Below are 15,334 nucleotides of genomic sequence, written 5' to 3' on the forward strand. Positions count from 1 at the left end.
GTATGTATATGGGGTTTGCTAACGCGTGTACGCCTATTTTTCAGTTGGTACATTAGCAATGTGTACCGGGTTTTAGTAGACAAAAATACCCTTATATATCATGGATTCTAAGTTTTAAGGTTAAGGGTATTTTAATAATTTTCATTCTCAAAACTAAAAACAGAAACCCGAAACCCTTGCTCATCTCCCTCATTCCTCTCAACCCTTTCTCTTTCATCTCTCTCACTTGAACATTTTCTATGTCATCCTATGGTAGCCCCAACTGAAAAAAATCAGAAATTGTTAAACAATCTTACAAAAAATGATTTTATAATGAGTTTTCATTTTATAATTTTTGTCTTATCTAATTTTATCCAATTTTCACAAGCATAAAGGTATTGGTAATTGACCTGGAAAAAAAATCAGAAATATTCGCACTTAAACAATTTCTTACAAAAAAAATGATTTTATAATGAGTTTTCATTTTATAATTTTTGTCTTATCTAACTTTATCCAATTTTCACAAGCATAAAGAAATTGGTAATTGACCTGGAAAAAAAATCAAAAATACTCGCGGTTAAACAATTTCTTACAAAAAAATGATTTCATAATGAGTTTTCATTTTATAATTTGTCTTATCTAATTTTCACAAGCATAATGACATCAAAGAAATTGGTAATTGGCCTGGAAAAAAATCAGAAACACTCGTTATTAAACAATTTCTTACAAATAATTTTATAATGATTTTTCATTTTCTAATTTTTGTCGTGTATATAATTTTATCTAATTTTCACAAGCATAATGACATCCGAAGGAAATGATAATTGACATGGAGGGTTTTTTTAGAGATGATGATTCAACATATGCAGATGATGAAATTAGAGAGGTTAATGGAGATGATGAAATTGAAGAGATCTTGAATGAACCTTTACCTGAAGGTGAATATGTCAATGACTCAACTCTTTACAAAGACAAATTGTTTAACGGCAAGTGTTTCTGATTTTTTTCAATTGGGGCTACAGTAGGGATGACAGAGAAAAAGGTTGGAGTGAGAGAGATGAAAGAGAAATGGTTGAGAGGAATGAGAGAAGTGAGTAAAGGTTTGGGGTTTTTTTTTAGTTTTGAGAATGAAAATTATTAAAATACCCTTAACTTTAAAACTTAGAATCCATGAGTATGTGCGTTAGCAAACCCATATATATATATATATATATATATATATATATATATATATAGGGGCTTGCTAACGCGCGTACGCCTGTTTTTCAGTTGGTACATTTTAGCAATGTTGATAGGCGACGGCTTGAGCTGAATCCGGAAACGACGAGAAACCGGGATTTGTTCGAGATGAAGACCGGGAAGCAGCGGAAGAAACAGACGTAGTCAAGAACCCTAGCATTTGGATTCGAAGATGAACAGTGAGGAACAAACCAGAGATTCGAGGTTTGTTCGGTTGAAAACCTAAGGTTTGATGCGGAAGCGGTTTGAGCGATGGAGAAGTGTTTTAGGCGGTGAGAAAGGATCTAATCGGTGGAGAATGGTCGTGAAGCAGAGATGAAGATGTGGTTCGGAGGGATCTATCAGACGTGAGAAGTTTGAGATTCGGAGGTGACGAATCTCATGAGGAAAAGGATTCGGAGGCTTCGCTGATGAAATCTCGTGAGGGAATAAGGAACGCGTGGCATTAGATATGATGCAAGCCCCGAGGAAGCTTTCAATTGATGAGAGTGGCGTGAGATGGATGCTACGGAGGAGAGAGAATCTGATAATGGAAAATGAGAGAATGGATGGTGTGAATGGAAGGTGGCTAGAGGAGATCCTTTGGGATTCTCTAGCTTTGACTTTCAAGGTAGAATTGATCTGGAGTGTTCTCAACAGAATAACAATTCATTATGCTCAAAAGTCCCTTACAAGAGGTGGTGGCATGTCTATATATAGGACTAAAAGTCCCTCCTATCTAGCACATGCCTAACACCTTTTACACATGTTTTTAATAAAAGTAAAAGAAATACTATACTAAACTAATTAGCCTTGGTCCCCGCGTATCATCCCCTCCCCCTTGGAAAGGATTTGTCCTCAAATCTGATGGTGCTTTTGAAGACTTATTTTTGTTAGCTTCATAAGGGTTCCTCCTGGGTCAAATATCCATCTGCAATAAGCATCAAACATATCTCTAATTAGTTTTCTTTGACCCAATAAGATATATAAAAGAATATGTGTAGAAGAAGGTTTCCAAATTTTGAAATTTTTAATTTTAATATAACAAAGAAACCTTTCTTCATTTGAAATTTTATTTGTATCTTGAGTTATTGGTAACCATAAAGGTAACCATAACCCATGTTGGAAATTTGCATGTGTTGAAAGTGATAACATTTTTAAAGATGGAGTGGCCAATTCTTTGAAAGAAAAGTGAAATTTGGAAAATTCAAATATAAATGGATAAGAGTGAGAGGATAGAAAACCTCCCCTTAAGAGTTTGACTTCTAATGTAGGAGGAGATGTTGCCCTTAATTGCTTTGATTTCTTTTCTTCCATTTCTATCCTTTCAACTTCTTCCTTTTCTCTTCTAAGTGTTTCTTTTCTCTCTTTCTCTCTTCTTTTCTCTTCTTCTCTTTCTTCCTCATCTCTTTTCTCTCTTTCTTCCTCTTTTCTTCTCTCGTTTTCTTCCTCTTCTCTTCTCTCTTGCTCTCTTCTTTTCTCTTCTTCTCTTCTCTTTCTCTCTTTTTCTCTTCTCTCTATTTCTCTTTTCTTTATCTCTCTTTTTTCTCTTACTTCTTGCTTTTGTTTTTCTCTTTTTAATCTATCAATTATATGTTTGCTTGTCTCTTCCCATAGCCTCCTAAGTTTTTCTAGAAACTCACTTTCCCTACGGGAGAACCCACTTAAATTTTGAATGAATGACTCACCTTTTCTAATAAGCTCTCTCATAAGTTCTAAGTTCCTTTCAATTTCTCGAGGCACAAACTTTCTTCTCATACAAACTTTCAATTCATTCCAATCATGAATGGAATATTTTCTACCTATCTTAACATGATATTGCCTATCATCCCACCACTCTCTTGCATGCTTTTTAAAACTAGAAGTGTAAAGATTAAGAATATAAGATTCATCATCTCTAGAATAGAAGGATTCATATTTACTTTTTCTCACCATGAATGAATGCATGTCATTAATTTCCTTTTCCCAAGCTAGGTATGTTAATGCACCAATATCATCACCAAAGAATGGAATATTTTCACTAGCTTTTTTATACAAATCATCTTCAATCCTATCAAATTCATAAGATGAACAAGACTTCCTTCTAGCTTTATCATGTTCTCTTTTGATTCCTTTGTAACTAAGTTGCTTATCAAAATTAAAATTCCTAGAAGACCTATATGGATAACAAGACATCTTTGTTTCTAAAAGTTTTCTAGTGTAAAAGATATACAAGATTCACACTTAGACAAGTCCCAGGTAAGAGAGGTGAGTCATGAAGACTGCTTAAGTACCAAGTCTTGCCTTGCCAGAAATGTCTTAGGTTACTACTAGTTACCCTTTAAACTAAAATCACTTTTAAAATCAAAGGACACAACTCACAAACAATCACAACAATTAAACACTAATAAATGAGACTTTGCGGACTCTAATGTGACAAGGCTTAGAGTTTAATCCCTTTTAGCCTAAAATCACCCTAAACGTAAGACACTAAAAATTAAACACAAACAAGAAAAGTTTTGCCAAGAGTTGAAAGAGCACCAAGGACTCTTCCAAGACACTTGGACTTTGAATGGCCTTTTACACTGATATTAAAAGAAAGCTAACACAAAAACCTATTACACATAAAATGAAGAAAACAATTTACAAAAAAATTCAAACAGCTGTCACGGTCTGGTCTGGTTCAGCTACAATCCACTTTTGGATGCCAGTCCTTGTGCCAAAAATACGTACACTCCTATTGCTTCAATTTCTTGTTGCGGGATAACTTGGGCAATCTAGCTTCTGGTCAATCCTATAATCACAAATGCACAAAAACTGTTGTGAGTATTCACTTGGTTAAAACAGATTGTAAAAGAAGATATAGGGCAGTAAGAACTTCCCTTTCTCTTGGCTGTACAAGCTTTCCAAGCTTTCCACTCAGAATTATGCTGCTGTTCAATTAAACTCACTTTAGTTCAAAGCTTCCACATGAAGTGCTTAAACTAAACTCTCAAACTGTTCCAAGTATTCTGCACAGTTAAATTTCAACCAAAATCAGCAGGATACTCATTCAATATTATCACTTACATCACTTACAAGCTAAAACAGAATATCAATTCATAACAAAGGGTAAATTAGGCAACTTCCCTGTTTGAATGGTTGTTTCTAGCCTGTTCCAAGCTCCACACTGAGGTTTTTTTTTTCTGCTACTGTTTCTTCAGTAATATTATGCTCAACTAATGATTCATTCACATCAGCTCTGCACACATAAATCTCAACAAAATCCAGCAAGTGCAAATGGACAGTGAATTAACTTCAGATTGGATATAATTCAATGTAGAATTTAACCATCTAATTAATTCAATCACCAAGTTAAAACTAGAAATTTAGGTGCTTTAATCACTTCCTAAAACTGGAGGATGCATTGGCAATTAAAACAGTTTGATGCACAATTGATTATGACAAGAGCAGCATTTTCAGAAAAAATTAGTGAATTACACTGGACAGCAACAATGGACCAACTAGTCAAGAACACTGTCTTAAACTAATTCAGAAATCAGTGGACCATGCTAATCAAATGAATGGACAAAGAGTAATGTGAGGCAAATCAGGAATTGGCAGTTTTAAAGCAGTATTGTTGCACTTCCAGAAATGCTCATAAAACAATCAGCACATTATTTGCAAATCCTATGCATTTACCAAGTTTCCATAGGTCTTATCAAATCAAAATCAGCATTCAACATGTCCAATTAAACCATGAAATCAACAATTCATTTGCAAAACAGTGGGTATATCAATGAATTCAGCAGGCAATGTTTGAAACTAAAATGAGTGCAATGACAGTTTAACATTCACAAGCACAAATAGCATCACCAGGCAATAAGTAATCAACTGAAAACAACAGTGATTGCAGTTGAAATAAAGCACAGCTGATCCAATGTAATTACTCCAATTTCTTTTCTTGCACAATGAACACAGTCAACAAATGGTTAATTGAAACTGAACTCTCATGCAAATGCCAACGAATTTAGGCTAAATTAGCCTTACAAAGCTCACAGCACTGAGGTTTCTCTTTAAAAATTTAAAACACTCAAATGAAAAGTTTAAAAGAGAAATTTTCAGTCTAGGCCAGAGAATCCTGTGGATCACTACCACCTAATATGCTACCATTCACACTTACCTTCTTTCAAATCCCAAAAACCAGAATGGAATCAGATTTCTCAATCAGGAAAATGGCTAAGATAAACAAGGTAATGGAATGACAAAAACAGCAGAGCAACTGACTTGAGATCAGATTAATAAAGCAAATAAAAGATCCAATTATGATTCAGCAGAACATGATTAACATGTGAGAGACAAAACTAGATAACCAACAAATGACAAGCAAGAAACAAAGCTTTTGATCAAAGTGAGCACTCAAATGGAACTTAATGAATAGAGCTAGAACAGATTTTTAAAGCAAGAAAATCAAAACTCACAGCAAGTTGAAACTGAATTCACATGCAGCGTACAGAACTGAATTTTCAAAACTGTTAAATGGAATGCCACAAAGAAACCAGTGTATATGTTTAAATCTGAAATCTGTTTTGAAATTGGTTTCAACTGGATTGAACAGGTCTGAAAAGCTTTTTACATTGAATATATCATATTCATCTTTCTGTATATATATATTTTTTTTATCACAGATCCTTGCTATTGCTACAATCCAGTCCTCTTGAAATGATCTAATTCACAAGAAAATTCAGCACTGCAGTTCCAACTTGTACAAAAAAAATTTGAACTTAAAATTTGGGGTTTCAAAGGTGAAATTGCACAAAGGCTGATATAACTCAAATTAAGCTATTGCATCATGTTTGAAATATCAAAACAACTTGTTTTGCTCTGAAGTTGGATGCAGAAAGTAGTAATTCGAAAATTGAACTTGCAATAGCCAATTATGCAATCAAACAGCTCAACTACACCACCAGTTTTAAGTTTTATGGAGTCAATTGACAAATTATTGATGAAAATGACTTTAAAACAGCAATTGGAAACTTGAACACGACACGAGGAAGTTAATGTAAGATTTCCAGCAAGATCTATATGCCAGAACAGATTTTAAAACAAAAAATTAGACTCAAACAAGACAATGCAGATCGGCCAACTGCAATTTGATACTGCTGGAGTTTTCACAAGGTGCCATCAAGCTATTTGCTTCAGCAATTCATGGCTTAAGTGATGTGCACCTGATACGAACTCATTCAAGCATTTTATCACCAAAATAATATGTATTGACCATGACAATAAACGCAAATCAAAATACACCTCAACAGTACGTTAAATCTGAGATTACGGTCACTTTTGCATGCACCCGAGCTCACAATGAATGTATCATAGCTCATATGGTGTATAGCCACTGATCATATATTCCAGAATCTCAGAAAAAAAACTCAACACAGCTTTGAACACAAAATTTATGACATTTTAAGCAATTAAACATGACTGTAAACATGACAGAATATGATTCAGCAATGAAAATGACTCAACAAAAATTTGGACCGATTAAGATGATGAAAGACACAACCAAAACAAGGTTAGCATACAAGAAATGACTCAAGCAGAAACCTAATGAACAGATCAAGACCAAAACACATGAATCAACACAAGACAGAGAAGGAATCATAATGAACAACACGAATATTGAAGAGATTCAACACGAATGAATAAGATCAAGACAGAATCGAAACAACTCGTGAATTTCATAACAACGCAAGAAACTTAAACTCAGATCAGAGACGCGAATCAATGGAGAGATACTTAGCTTTCGAAGCGCGGAGAACCTGAGCTCTGATTACCACATGATAGGCGACGGCTTGAGCTGAATCCGGAAACGACGAGAAACCGGGATTTGTTCGAGATGAAGACCGGGAAGCAGCGGAAGAAACAGACGTAGTCAAGAACCCTAGCATTTGGATTCGAAGATGAACAGTGAGGAACAAACCAGAGATTCGAGGTTTGTTCGGTTGAAAACCTAAGGTTTGATGCGGAAGCGGTTTGAGCGATGGAGAAGTGTTTTAGGCGGTGAGAAAGGATCTAATCGGTGGAGAATGGTCGTGAAGCAGAGATGAAGATGTGGTTCGGAGGGATCTATCAGACGTGAGAAGTTTGAGATTCGGAGGTGACGAATCTCATGAGGAAAAGGATTCGGAGGCTTCGCTGATGAAATCTCGTGAGGGAATAAGGAACGCGTGGCATTAGATATGATGCAAGCCCCGAGGAAGCTTTCAATTGATGAGAGTGGCGTGAGATGGATGCTACGGAGGAGAGAGAATCTGATAATGGAAAATGAGAGAATGGATGGTGTGAATGGAAGGTGGCTAGAGGAGATCCTTTGGGATTCTCTAGCTTTGACTTTCAAGGTAGAATTGATCTGGAGTGTTCTCAACAGAATAACAATTCATTATGCTCAAAAGTCCCTTACAAGAGGTGGTGGCATGTCTATATATAGGACTAAAAGTCCCTCCTATCTAGCACATGCCTAACACCTTTTACACATGTTTTTAATAAAAGTAAAAGAAATACTATACTAAACTAATTAGCCTTGGTCCCCGCGTATCATCCCCTCCCCCTTGGAAAGGATTTGTCCTCAAATCTGATGGTGCTTTTGAAGACTTATTTTTGTTAGCTTCATAAGGGTTCCTCCTGGGTCAAATATCCATCTGCAATAAGCATCAAACATATCTCTAATTAGTTTTCTTTGACCCAATAAGATATATAAAAGAATATGTGTAGAAGAAGGTTTCCAAATTTTGAAATTTTTAATTTTAATATAACAAAGAAACCTTTCTTCATTTGAAATTTTATTTGTATCTTGAGTTATTGGTAACCATAAAGGTAACCATAACCCATGTTGGAAATTTGCATGTGTTGAAAGTGATAACATTTTTAAAGATGGAGTGGCCAATTCTTTGAAAGAAAAGTGAAATTTGGAAAATTCAAATATAAATGGATAAGAGTGAGAGGATAGAAAACCTCCCCTTAAGAGTTTGACTTCTAATGTAGGAGGAGATGTTGCCCTTAATTGCTTTGATTTCTTTTCTTCCATTTCTATCCTTTCAACTTCTTCCTTTTCTCTTCTAAGTGTTTCTTTTCTCTCTTTCTCTCTTCTTTTCTCTTCTTCTCTTTCTTCCTCATCTCTTTTCTCTCTTTCTTCCTCTTTTCTTCTCTCGTTTTCTTCCTCTTCTCTTCTCTCTTGCTCTCTTCTTTTCTCTTCTTCTCTTCTCTTTCTCTCTTTTTCTCTTCTCTCTATTTCTCTTTTCTTTATCTCTCTTTTTTCTCTTACTTCTTGCTTTTGTTTTTCTCTTTTTAATCTATCAATTATATGTTTGCTTGTCTCTTCCCATAGCCTCCTAAGTTTTTCTAGAAACTCACTTTCCCTACGGGAGAACCCACTTAAATTTTGAATGAATGACTCACCTTTTCTAATAAGCTCTCTCATAAGTTCTAAGTTCCTTTCAATTTCTCGAGGCACAAACTTTCTTCTCATACAAACTTTCAATTCATTCCAATCATGAATGGAATATTTTCTACCTATCTTAACATGATATTGCCTATCATCCCACCACTCTCTTGCATGCTTTTTAAAACTAGAAGTGTAAAGATTAAGAATATAAGATTCATCATCTCTAGAATAGAAGGATTCATATTTACTTTTTCTCACCATGAATGAATGCATGTCATTAATTTCCTTTTCCCAAGCTAGGTATGTTAATGCACCAATATCATCACCAAAGAATGGAATATTTTCACTAGCTTTTTTATACAAATCATCTTCAATCCTATCAAATTCATAAGATGAACAAGACTTCCTTCTAGCTTTATCATGTTCTCTTTTGATTCCTTTGTAACTAAGTTGCTTATCAAAATTAAAATTCCTAGAAGACCTATATGGATAACAAGACATCTTTGTTTCTAAAAGTTTTCTAGTGTAAAAGATATACAAGATTCACACTTAGACAAGTCCCAGGTAAGAGAGGTGAGTCATGAAGACTGCTTAAGTACCAAGTCTTGCCTTGCCAGAAATGTCTTAGGTTACTACTAGTTACCCTTTAAACTAAAATCACTTTTAAAATCAAAGGACACAACTCACAAACAATCACAACAATTAAACACTAATAAATGAGACTTTGCGGACTCTAATGTGACAAGGCTTAGAGTTTAATCCCTTTTAGCCTAAAATCACCCTAAACGTAAGACACTAAAAATTAAACACAAACAAGAAAAGTTTTGCCAAGAGTTGAAAGAGCACCAAGGACTCTTCCAAGACACTTGGACTTTGAATGGCCTTTTACACTGATATTAAAAGAAAGCTAACACAAAAACCTATTACACATAAAATGAAGAAAACAATTTACAAAAAAATTCAAACAGCTGTCACGGTCTGGTCTGGTTCAGCTACAATCCACTTTTGGATGCCAGTCCTTGTGCCAAAAATACGTACACTCCTATTGCTTCAATTTCTTGTTGCGGGATAACTTGGGCAATCTAGCTTCTGGTCAATCCTATAATCACAAATGCACAAAAACTGTTGTGAGTATTCACTTGGTTAAAACAGATTGTAAAAGAAGATATAGGGCAGTAAGAACTTCCCTTTCTCTTGGCTGTACAAGCTTTCCAAGCTTTCCACTCAGAATTATGCTGCTGTTCAATTAAACTCACTTTAGTTCAAAGCTTCCACATGAAGTGCTTAAACTAAACTCTCAAACTGTTCCAAGTATTCTGCACAGTTAAATTTCAACCAAAATCAGCAGGATACTCATTCAATATTATCACTTACATCACTTACAAGCTAAAACAGAATATCAATTCATAACAAAGGGTAAATTAGGCAACTTCCCTGTTTGAATGGTTGTTTCTAGCCTGTTCCAAGCTCCACACTGAGGTTTTTTTTTTTCTGCTACTGTTTCTTCAGTAATATTATGCTCAACTAATGATTCATTCACATCAGCTCTGCACACATAAATCTCAACAAAATCCAGCAAGTGCAAATGGACAGTGAATTAACTTCAGATTGGATATAATTCAATGTAGAATTTAACCATCTAATTAATTCAATCACCAAGTTAAAACTAGAAATTTAGGTGCTTTAATCACTTCCTAAAACTGGAGGATGCATTGGCAATTAAAACAGTTTGATGCACAATTGATTATGACAAGAGCAGCATTTTCAGAAAAAATTAGTGAATTACACTGGACAGCAACAATGGACCAACTAGTCAAGAACACTGTCTTAAACTAATTCAGAAATCAGTGGACCATGCTAATCAAATGAATGGACAAAGAGTAATGTGAGGCAAATCAGGAATTGGCAGTTTTAAAGCAGTATTGTTGCACTTCCAGAAATGCTCATAAAACAATCAGCACATTATTTGCAAATCCTATGCATTTACCAAGTTTCCATAGGTCTTATCAAATCAAAATCAGCATTCAACATGTCCAATTAAACCATGAAATCAACAATTCATTTGCAAAACAGTGGGTATATCAATGAATTCAGCAGGCAATGTTTGAAACTAAAATGAGTGCAATGACAGTTTAACATTCACAAGCACAAATAGCATCACCAGGCAATAAGTAATCAACTGAAAACAACAGTGATTGCAGTTGAAATAAAGCACAGCTGATCCAATGTAATTACTCCAATTTCTTTTCTTGCACAATGAACACAGTCAACAAATGGTTAATTGAAACTGAACTCTCATGCAAATGCCAACGAATTTAGGCTAAATTAGCCTTACAAAGCTCACAGCACTGAGGTTTCTCTTTAAAAATTTAAAACACTCAAATGAAAAGTTTAAAAGAGAAATTTTCAGTCTAGGCCAGAGAATCCTGTGGATCACTACCACCTAATATGCTACCATTCACACTTACCTTCTTTCAAATCCCAAAAACCAGAATGGAATCAGATTTCTCAATCAGGAAAATGGCTAAGATAAACAAGGTAATGGAATGACAAAAACAGCAGAGCAACTGACTTGAGATCAGATTAATAAAGCAAATAAAAGATCCAATTATGATTCAGCAGAACATGATTAACATGTGAGAGACAAAACTAGATAACCAACAAATGACAAGCAAGAAACAAAGCTTTTGATCAAAGTGAGCACTCAAATGGAACTTAATGAATAGAGCTAGAACAGATTTTTAAAGCAAGAAAATCAAAACTCACAGCAAGTTGAAACTGAATTCACATGCAGCGTACAGAACTGAATTTTCAAAACTGTTAAATGGAATGCCACAAAGAAACCAGTGTATATGTTTAAATCTGAAATCTGTTTTGAAATTGGTTTCAACTGGATTGAACAGGTCTGAAAAGCTTTTTACATTGAATATATCATATTCATCTTTCTGTATATATATATTTTTTTTTATCACAGATCCTTGCTATTGCTACAATCCAGTCCTCTTGAAATGATCTAATTCACAAGAAAATTCAGCACTGCAGTTCCAACTTGTACAAAAAAAATTTGAACTTAAAATTTGGGGTTTCAAAGGTGAAATTGCACAAAGGCTGATATAACTCGAATTAAGCTATTGCATCATGTTTGAAATATCAAAACAACTTGTTTTGCTCTGAAGTTGGATGCAGAAAGTAGTAATTCGAAAATTGAACTTGCAATAGCCAATTATGCAATCAAACAGCTCAACTACACCACCAGTTTTAAGTTTTATGGAGTCAATTGACAAATTATTGATGAAAATGACTTTAAAACAGCAATTGGAAACTTGAACACGACACGAGGAAGTTAATGTAAGATTTCCAGCAAGATCTATATGCCAGAACAGATTTTAAAACAAAAAATTAGACTCAAACAAGACAATGCAGATCGGCCAACTGCAATTTGATACTGCTGGAGTTTTCACAAGGTGCCATCAAGCTATTTGCTTCAGCAATTCATGGCTTAAGTGATGTGCACCTGATACGAACTCATTCAAGCATTTTATCACCAAAATAATATGTATTGACCATGACAATAAACGCAAATCAAAATACACCTCAACAGTACGTTAAATCTGAGATTACGGTCACTTTTGCATGCACCCGAGCTCACAATGAATGTATCATAGCTCATATGGTGTATAGCCACTGATCATATATTCCAGAATCTCAGAAAAAAAACTCAACACAGCTTTGAACACAAAATTTATGACATTTTAAGCAATTAAACATGACTGTAAACATGACAGAATATGATTCAGCAATGAAAATGACTCAACAAAAATTTGGACCGATTAAGATGATGAAAGACACAACCAAAACAAGGTTAGCATACAAGAAATGACTCAAGCAGAAACCTAATGAACAGATCAAGACCAAAACACATGAATCAACACAAGACAGAGAAGGAATCATAATGAACAACACGAATATTGAAGAGATTCAACACGAATGAATAAGATCAAGACAGAATCGAAACAACTCGTGAATTTCATAACAACGCAAGAAACTTAAACTCAGATCAGAGACGCGAATCAATGGAGAGATACTTAGCTTTCGAAGCGCGGAGAACCTGAGCTCTGATTACCACATGATAGGCGACGGCTTGAGCTGAATCCGGAAACGACGAGAAACCGGGATTTGTTCGAGATGAAGACCGGGAAGCAGCGGAAGAAACAGACGTAGTCAAGAACCCTAGCATTTGGATTCGAAGATGAACAGTGAGGAACAAACCAGAGATTCGAGGTTTGTTCGGTTGAAAACCTAAGGTTTGATGCGGAAGCGGTTTGAGCGATGGAGAAGTGTTTTAGGCGGTGAGAAAGGATCTAATCGGTGGAGAATGGTCGTGAAGCAGAGATGAAGATGTGGTTCGGAGGGATCTATCAGACGTGAGAAGTTTGAGATTCGGAGGTGACGAATCTCATGAGGAAAAGGATTCGGAGGCTTCGCTGATGAAATCTCGTGAGGGAATAAGGAACGCGTGGCATTAGATATGATGCAAGCCCCGAGGAAGCTTTCAATTGATGAGAGTGGCGTGAGATGGATGCTACGGAGGAGAGAGAATCTGATAATGGAAAATGAGAGAATGGATGGTGTGAATGGAAGGTGGCTAGAGGAGATCCTTTGGGATTCTCTAGCTTTGACTTTCAAGGTAGAATTGATCTGGAGTGTTCTCAACAGAATAACAATTCATTATGCTCAAAAGTCCCTTACAAGAGGTGGTGGCATGTCTATATATAGGACTAAAAGTCCCTCCTATCTAGCACATGCCTAACACCTTTTACACATGTTTTTAATAAAAGTAAAAGAAATACTATACTAAACTAATTAGCCTTGGTCCCCGCGTATCATCCCCTCCCCCTTGGAAAGGATTTGTCCTCAAATCTGATGGTGCTTTTGAAGACTTATTTTTGTTAGCTTCATAAGGGTTCCTCCTGGGTCAAATATCCATCTGCAATAAGCATCAAACATATCTCTAATTAGTTTTCTTTGACCCAATAAGATATATAAAAGAATATGTGTAGAAGAAGGTTTCCAAATTTTGAAATTTTTAATTTTAATATAACAAAGAAACCTTTCTTCATTTGAAATTTTATTTGTATCTTGAGTTATTGGTAACCATAAAGGTAACCATAACCCATGTTGGAAATTTGCATGTGTTGAAAGTGATAACATTTTTAAAGATGGAGTGGCCAATTCTTTGAAAGAAAAGTGAAATTTGGAAAATTCAAATATAAATGGATAAGAGTGAGAGGATAGAAAACCTCCCCTTAAGAGTTTGACTTCTAATGTAGGAGGAGATGTTGCCCTTAATTGCTTTGATTTCTTTTCTTCCATTTCTATCCTTTCAACTTCTTCCTTTTCTCTTCTAAGTGTTTCTTTTCTCTCTTTCTCTCTTCTTTTCTCTTCTTCTCTTTCTTCCTCATCTCTTTTCTCTCTTTCTTCCTCTTTTCTTCTCTCGTTTTCTTCCTCTTCTCTTCTCTCTTGCTCTCTTCTTTTCTCTTCTTCTCTTCTCTTTCTCTCTTTTTCTCTTCTCTCTATTTCTCTTTTCTTTATCTCTCTTTTTTCTCTTACTTCTTGCTTTTGTTTTTCTCTTTTTAATCTATCAATTATATGTTTGCTTGTCTCTTCCCATAGCCTCCTAAGTTTTTCTAGAAACTCACTTTCCCTACGGGAGAACCCACTTAAATTTTGAATGAATGACTCACCTTTTCTAATAAGCTCTCTCATAAGTTCTAAGTTCCTTTCAATTTCTCGAGGCACAAACTTTCTTCTCATACAAACTTTCAATTCATTCCAATCATGAATGGAATATTTTCTACCTATCTTAACATGATATTGCCTATCATCCCACCACTCTCTTGCATGCTTTTTAAAACTAGAAGTGTAAAGATTAAGAATATAAGATTCATCATCTCTAGAATAGAAGGATTCATATTTACTTTTTCTCACCATGAATGAATGCATGTCATTAATTTCCTTTTCCCAAGCTAGGTATGTTAATGCACCAATATCATCACCAAAGAATGGAATATTTTCACTAGCTTTTTTATACAAATCATCTTCAATCCTATCAAATTCATAAGATGAACAAGACTTCCTTCTAGCTTTATCATGTTCTCTTTTGATTCCTTTGTAACTAAGTTGCTTATCAAAATTAAAATTCCTAGAAGACCTATATGGATAACAAGACATCTTTGTTTCTAAAAGTTTTCTAGTGTAAAAGATATACAAGATTCACACTTAGACAAGTCCCAGGTAAGAGAGGTGAGTCATGAAGACTGCTTAAGTACCAAGTCTTGCCTTGCCAGAAATGTCTTAGGTTACTACTAGTTACCCTTTAAACTAAAATCACTTTTAAAATCAAAGGACACAACTCACAAACAATCACAACAATTAAACACTAATAAATGAGACTTTGCGGACTCTAATGTGACAAGGCTTAGAGTTTAATCCCTTTTAGCCTAAAATCACCCTAAACGTAAGACACTAAAAATTAAACACAAACAAGAAAAGTTTTGCCAAGAGTTGAAAGAGCACCAAGGACTCTTCCAAGACACTTGGACTTTGAATGGCCTTTTACACTGATATTAAAAGAAAGCTAACACAAAAACCTATTACACATAAAATGAAGAAAACAATTTACAAAAAAATTCAAACAGCTGTCACGGTCTGGTCTGGTTCAGCTACAATCCACTT

General features: G+C 35.0%; 3 protein-coding genes across 3 annotated transcripts; all 3 read right to left on the bottom strand.

The window, feature by feature from the left end:
• Nucleotides 1–1,721: 1,721 nt before the first annotated feature.
• On the bottom strand, nt 1,722–3,498 carry LOC148195717 (uncharacterized). Its single transcript, XM_088093901.1, has 2 exons — nt 2,733–3,498; nt 1,722–2,663 (listed from the first exon to the last, which is right to left on the bottom strand). The coding sequence occupies exons 1-2, from the start codon at nt 3,370–3,372 to the stop codon at nt 2,056–2,058; spliced, it is 1,248 nt and encodes a 415-aa protein (XP_087950027.1). The 5' UTR covers nt 3,373–3,498; the 3' UTR covers nt 1,722–2,055.
• Nucleotides 3,499–7,449: 3,951 nt separating this feature from the next.
• Nucleotides 7,450–9,226, bottom strand: LOC148195718 (uncharacterized). The gene has a single exon (XM_088093892.1). It carries the CDS (start codon nt 9,098–9,100, stop codon nt 7,784–7,786), a length of 1,317 nt encoding a protein of 438 aa, XP_087950018.1. The 5' UTR covers nt 9,101–9,226; the 3' UTR covers nt 7,450–7,783.
• Nucleotides 9,227–13,179: 3,953 nt separating this feature from the next.
• Nucleotides 13,180–14,956, bottom strand: LOC148195719 (uncharacterized). The gene is made up of 2 exons (XM_088093906.1): nt 14,191–14,956; nt 13,180–14,121 (listed from the first exon to the last, which is right to left on the bottom strand). The coding sequence occupies exons 1-2, from the start codon at nt 14,828–14,830 to the stop codon at nt 13,514–13,516; spliced, it is 1,248 nt and encodes a 415-aa protein (XP_087950032.1). The 5' UTR covers nt 14,831–14,956; the 3' UTR covers nt 13,180–13,513.
• Between the last annotated feature and the right edge of the window lie 378 nt (nt 14,957–15,334).

The sequence above is a fragment of the Vigna umbellata genome, chromosome 7, assembly GCF_029865625.1.
Source record: "Vigna umbellata cultivar VRB3 chromosome 7, Vumbellata_1.0, whole genome shotgun sequence".
Classification (NCBI taxonomy): Eukaryota; Viridiplantae; Streptophyta; class Magnoliopsida; order Fabales; family Fabaceae; genus Vigna; species Vigna umbellata.

Coding starts and splice junctions, on each gene's coding strand:
- LOC148195719 (XM_088093906.1), bottom strand. CDS start 14,830: ATGTCTTGTTATCCATATAGGTCTTCTAGGAATTTTAATTTTGATAAG. Junction 14,122..14,190: donor AGTAAGAGAAAAAAGAGAGA/TAAAGAAAAGAG, acceptor AAAGAAGAGAGC/AAGAGAGAAGAGAAGAGGAA.
- LOC148195717 (XM_088093901.1), bottom strand. CDS start 3,372: ATGTCTTGTTATCCATATAGGTCTTCTAGGAATTTTAATTTTGATAAG. Junction 2,664..2,732: donor AGTAAGAGAAAAAAGAGAGA/TAAAGAAAAGAG, acceptor AAAGAAGAGAGC/AAGAGAGAAGAGAAGAGGAA.
- LOC148195718 (XM_088093892.1), bottom strand. CDS start 9,100: ATGTCTTGTTATCCATATAGGTCTTCTAGGAATTTTAATTTTGATAAG.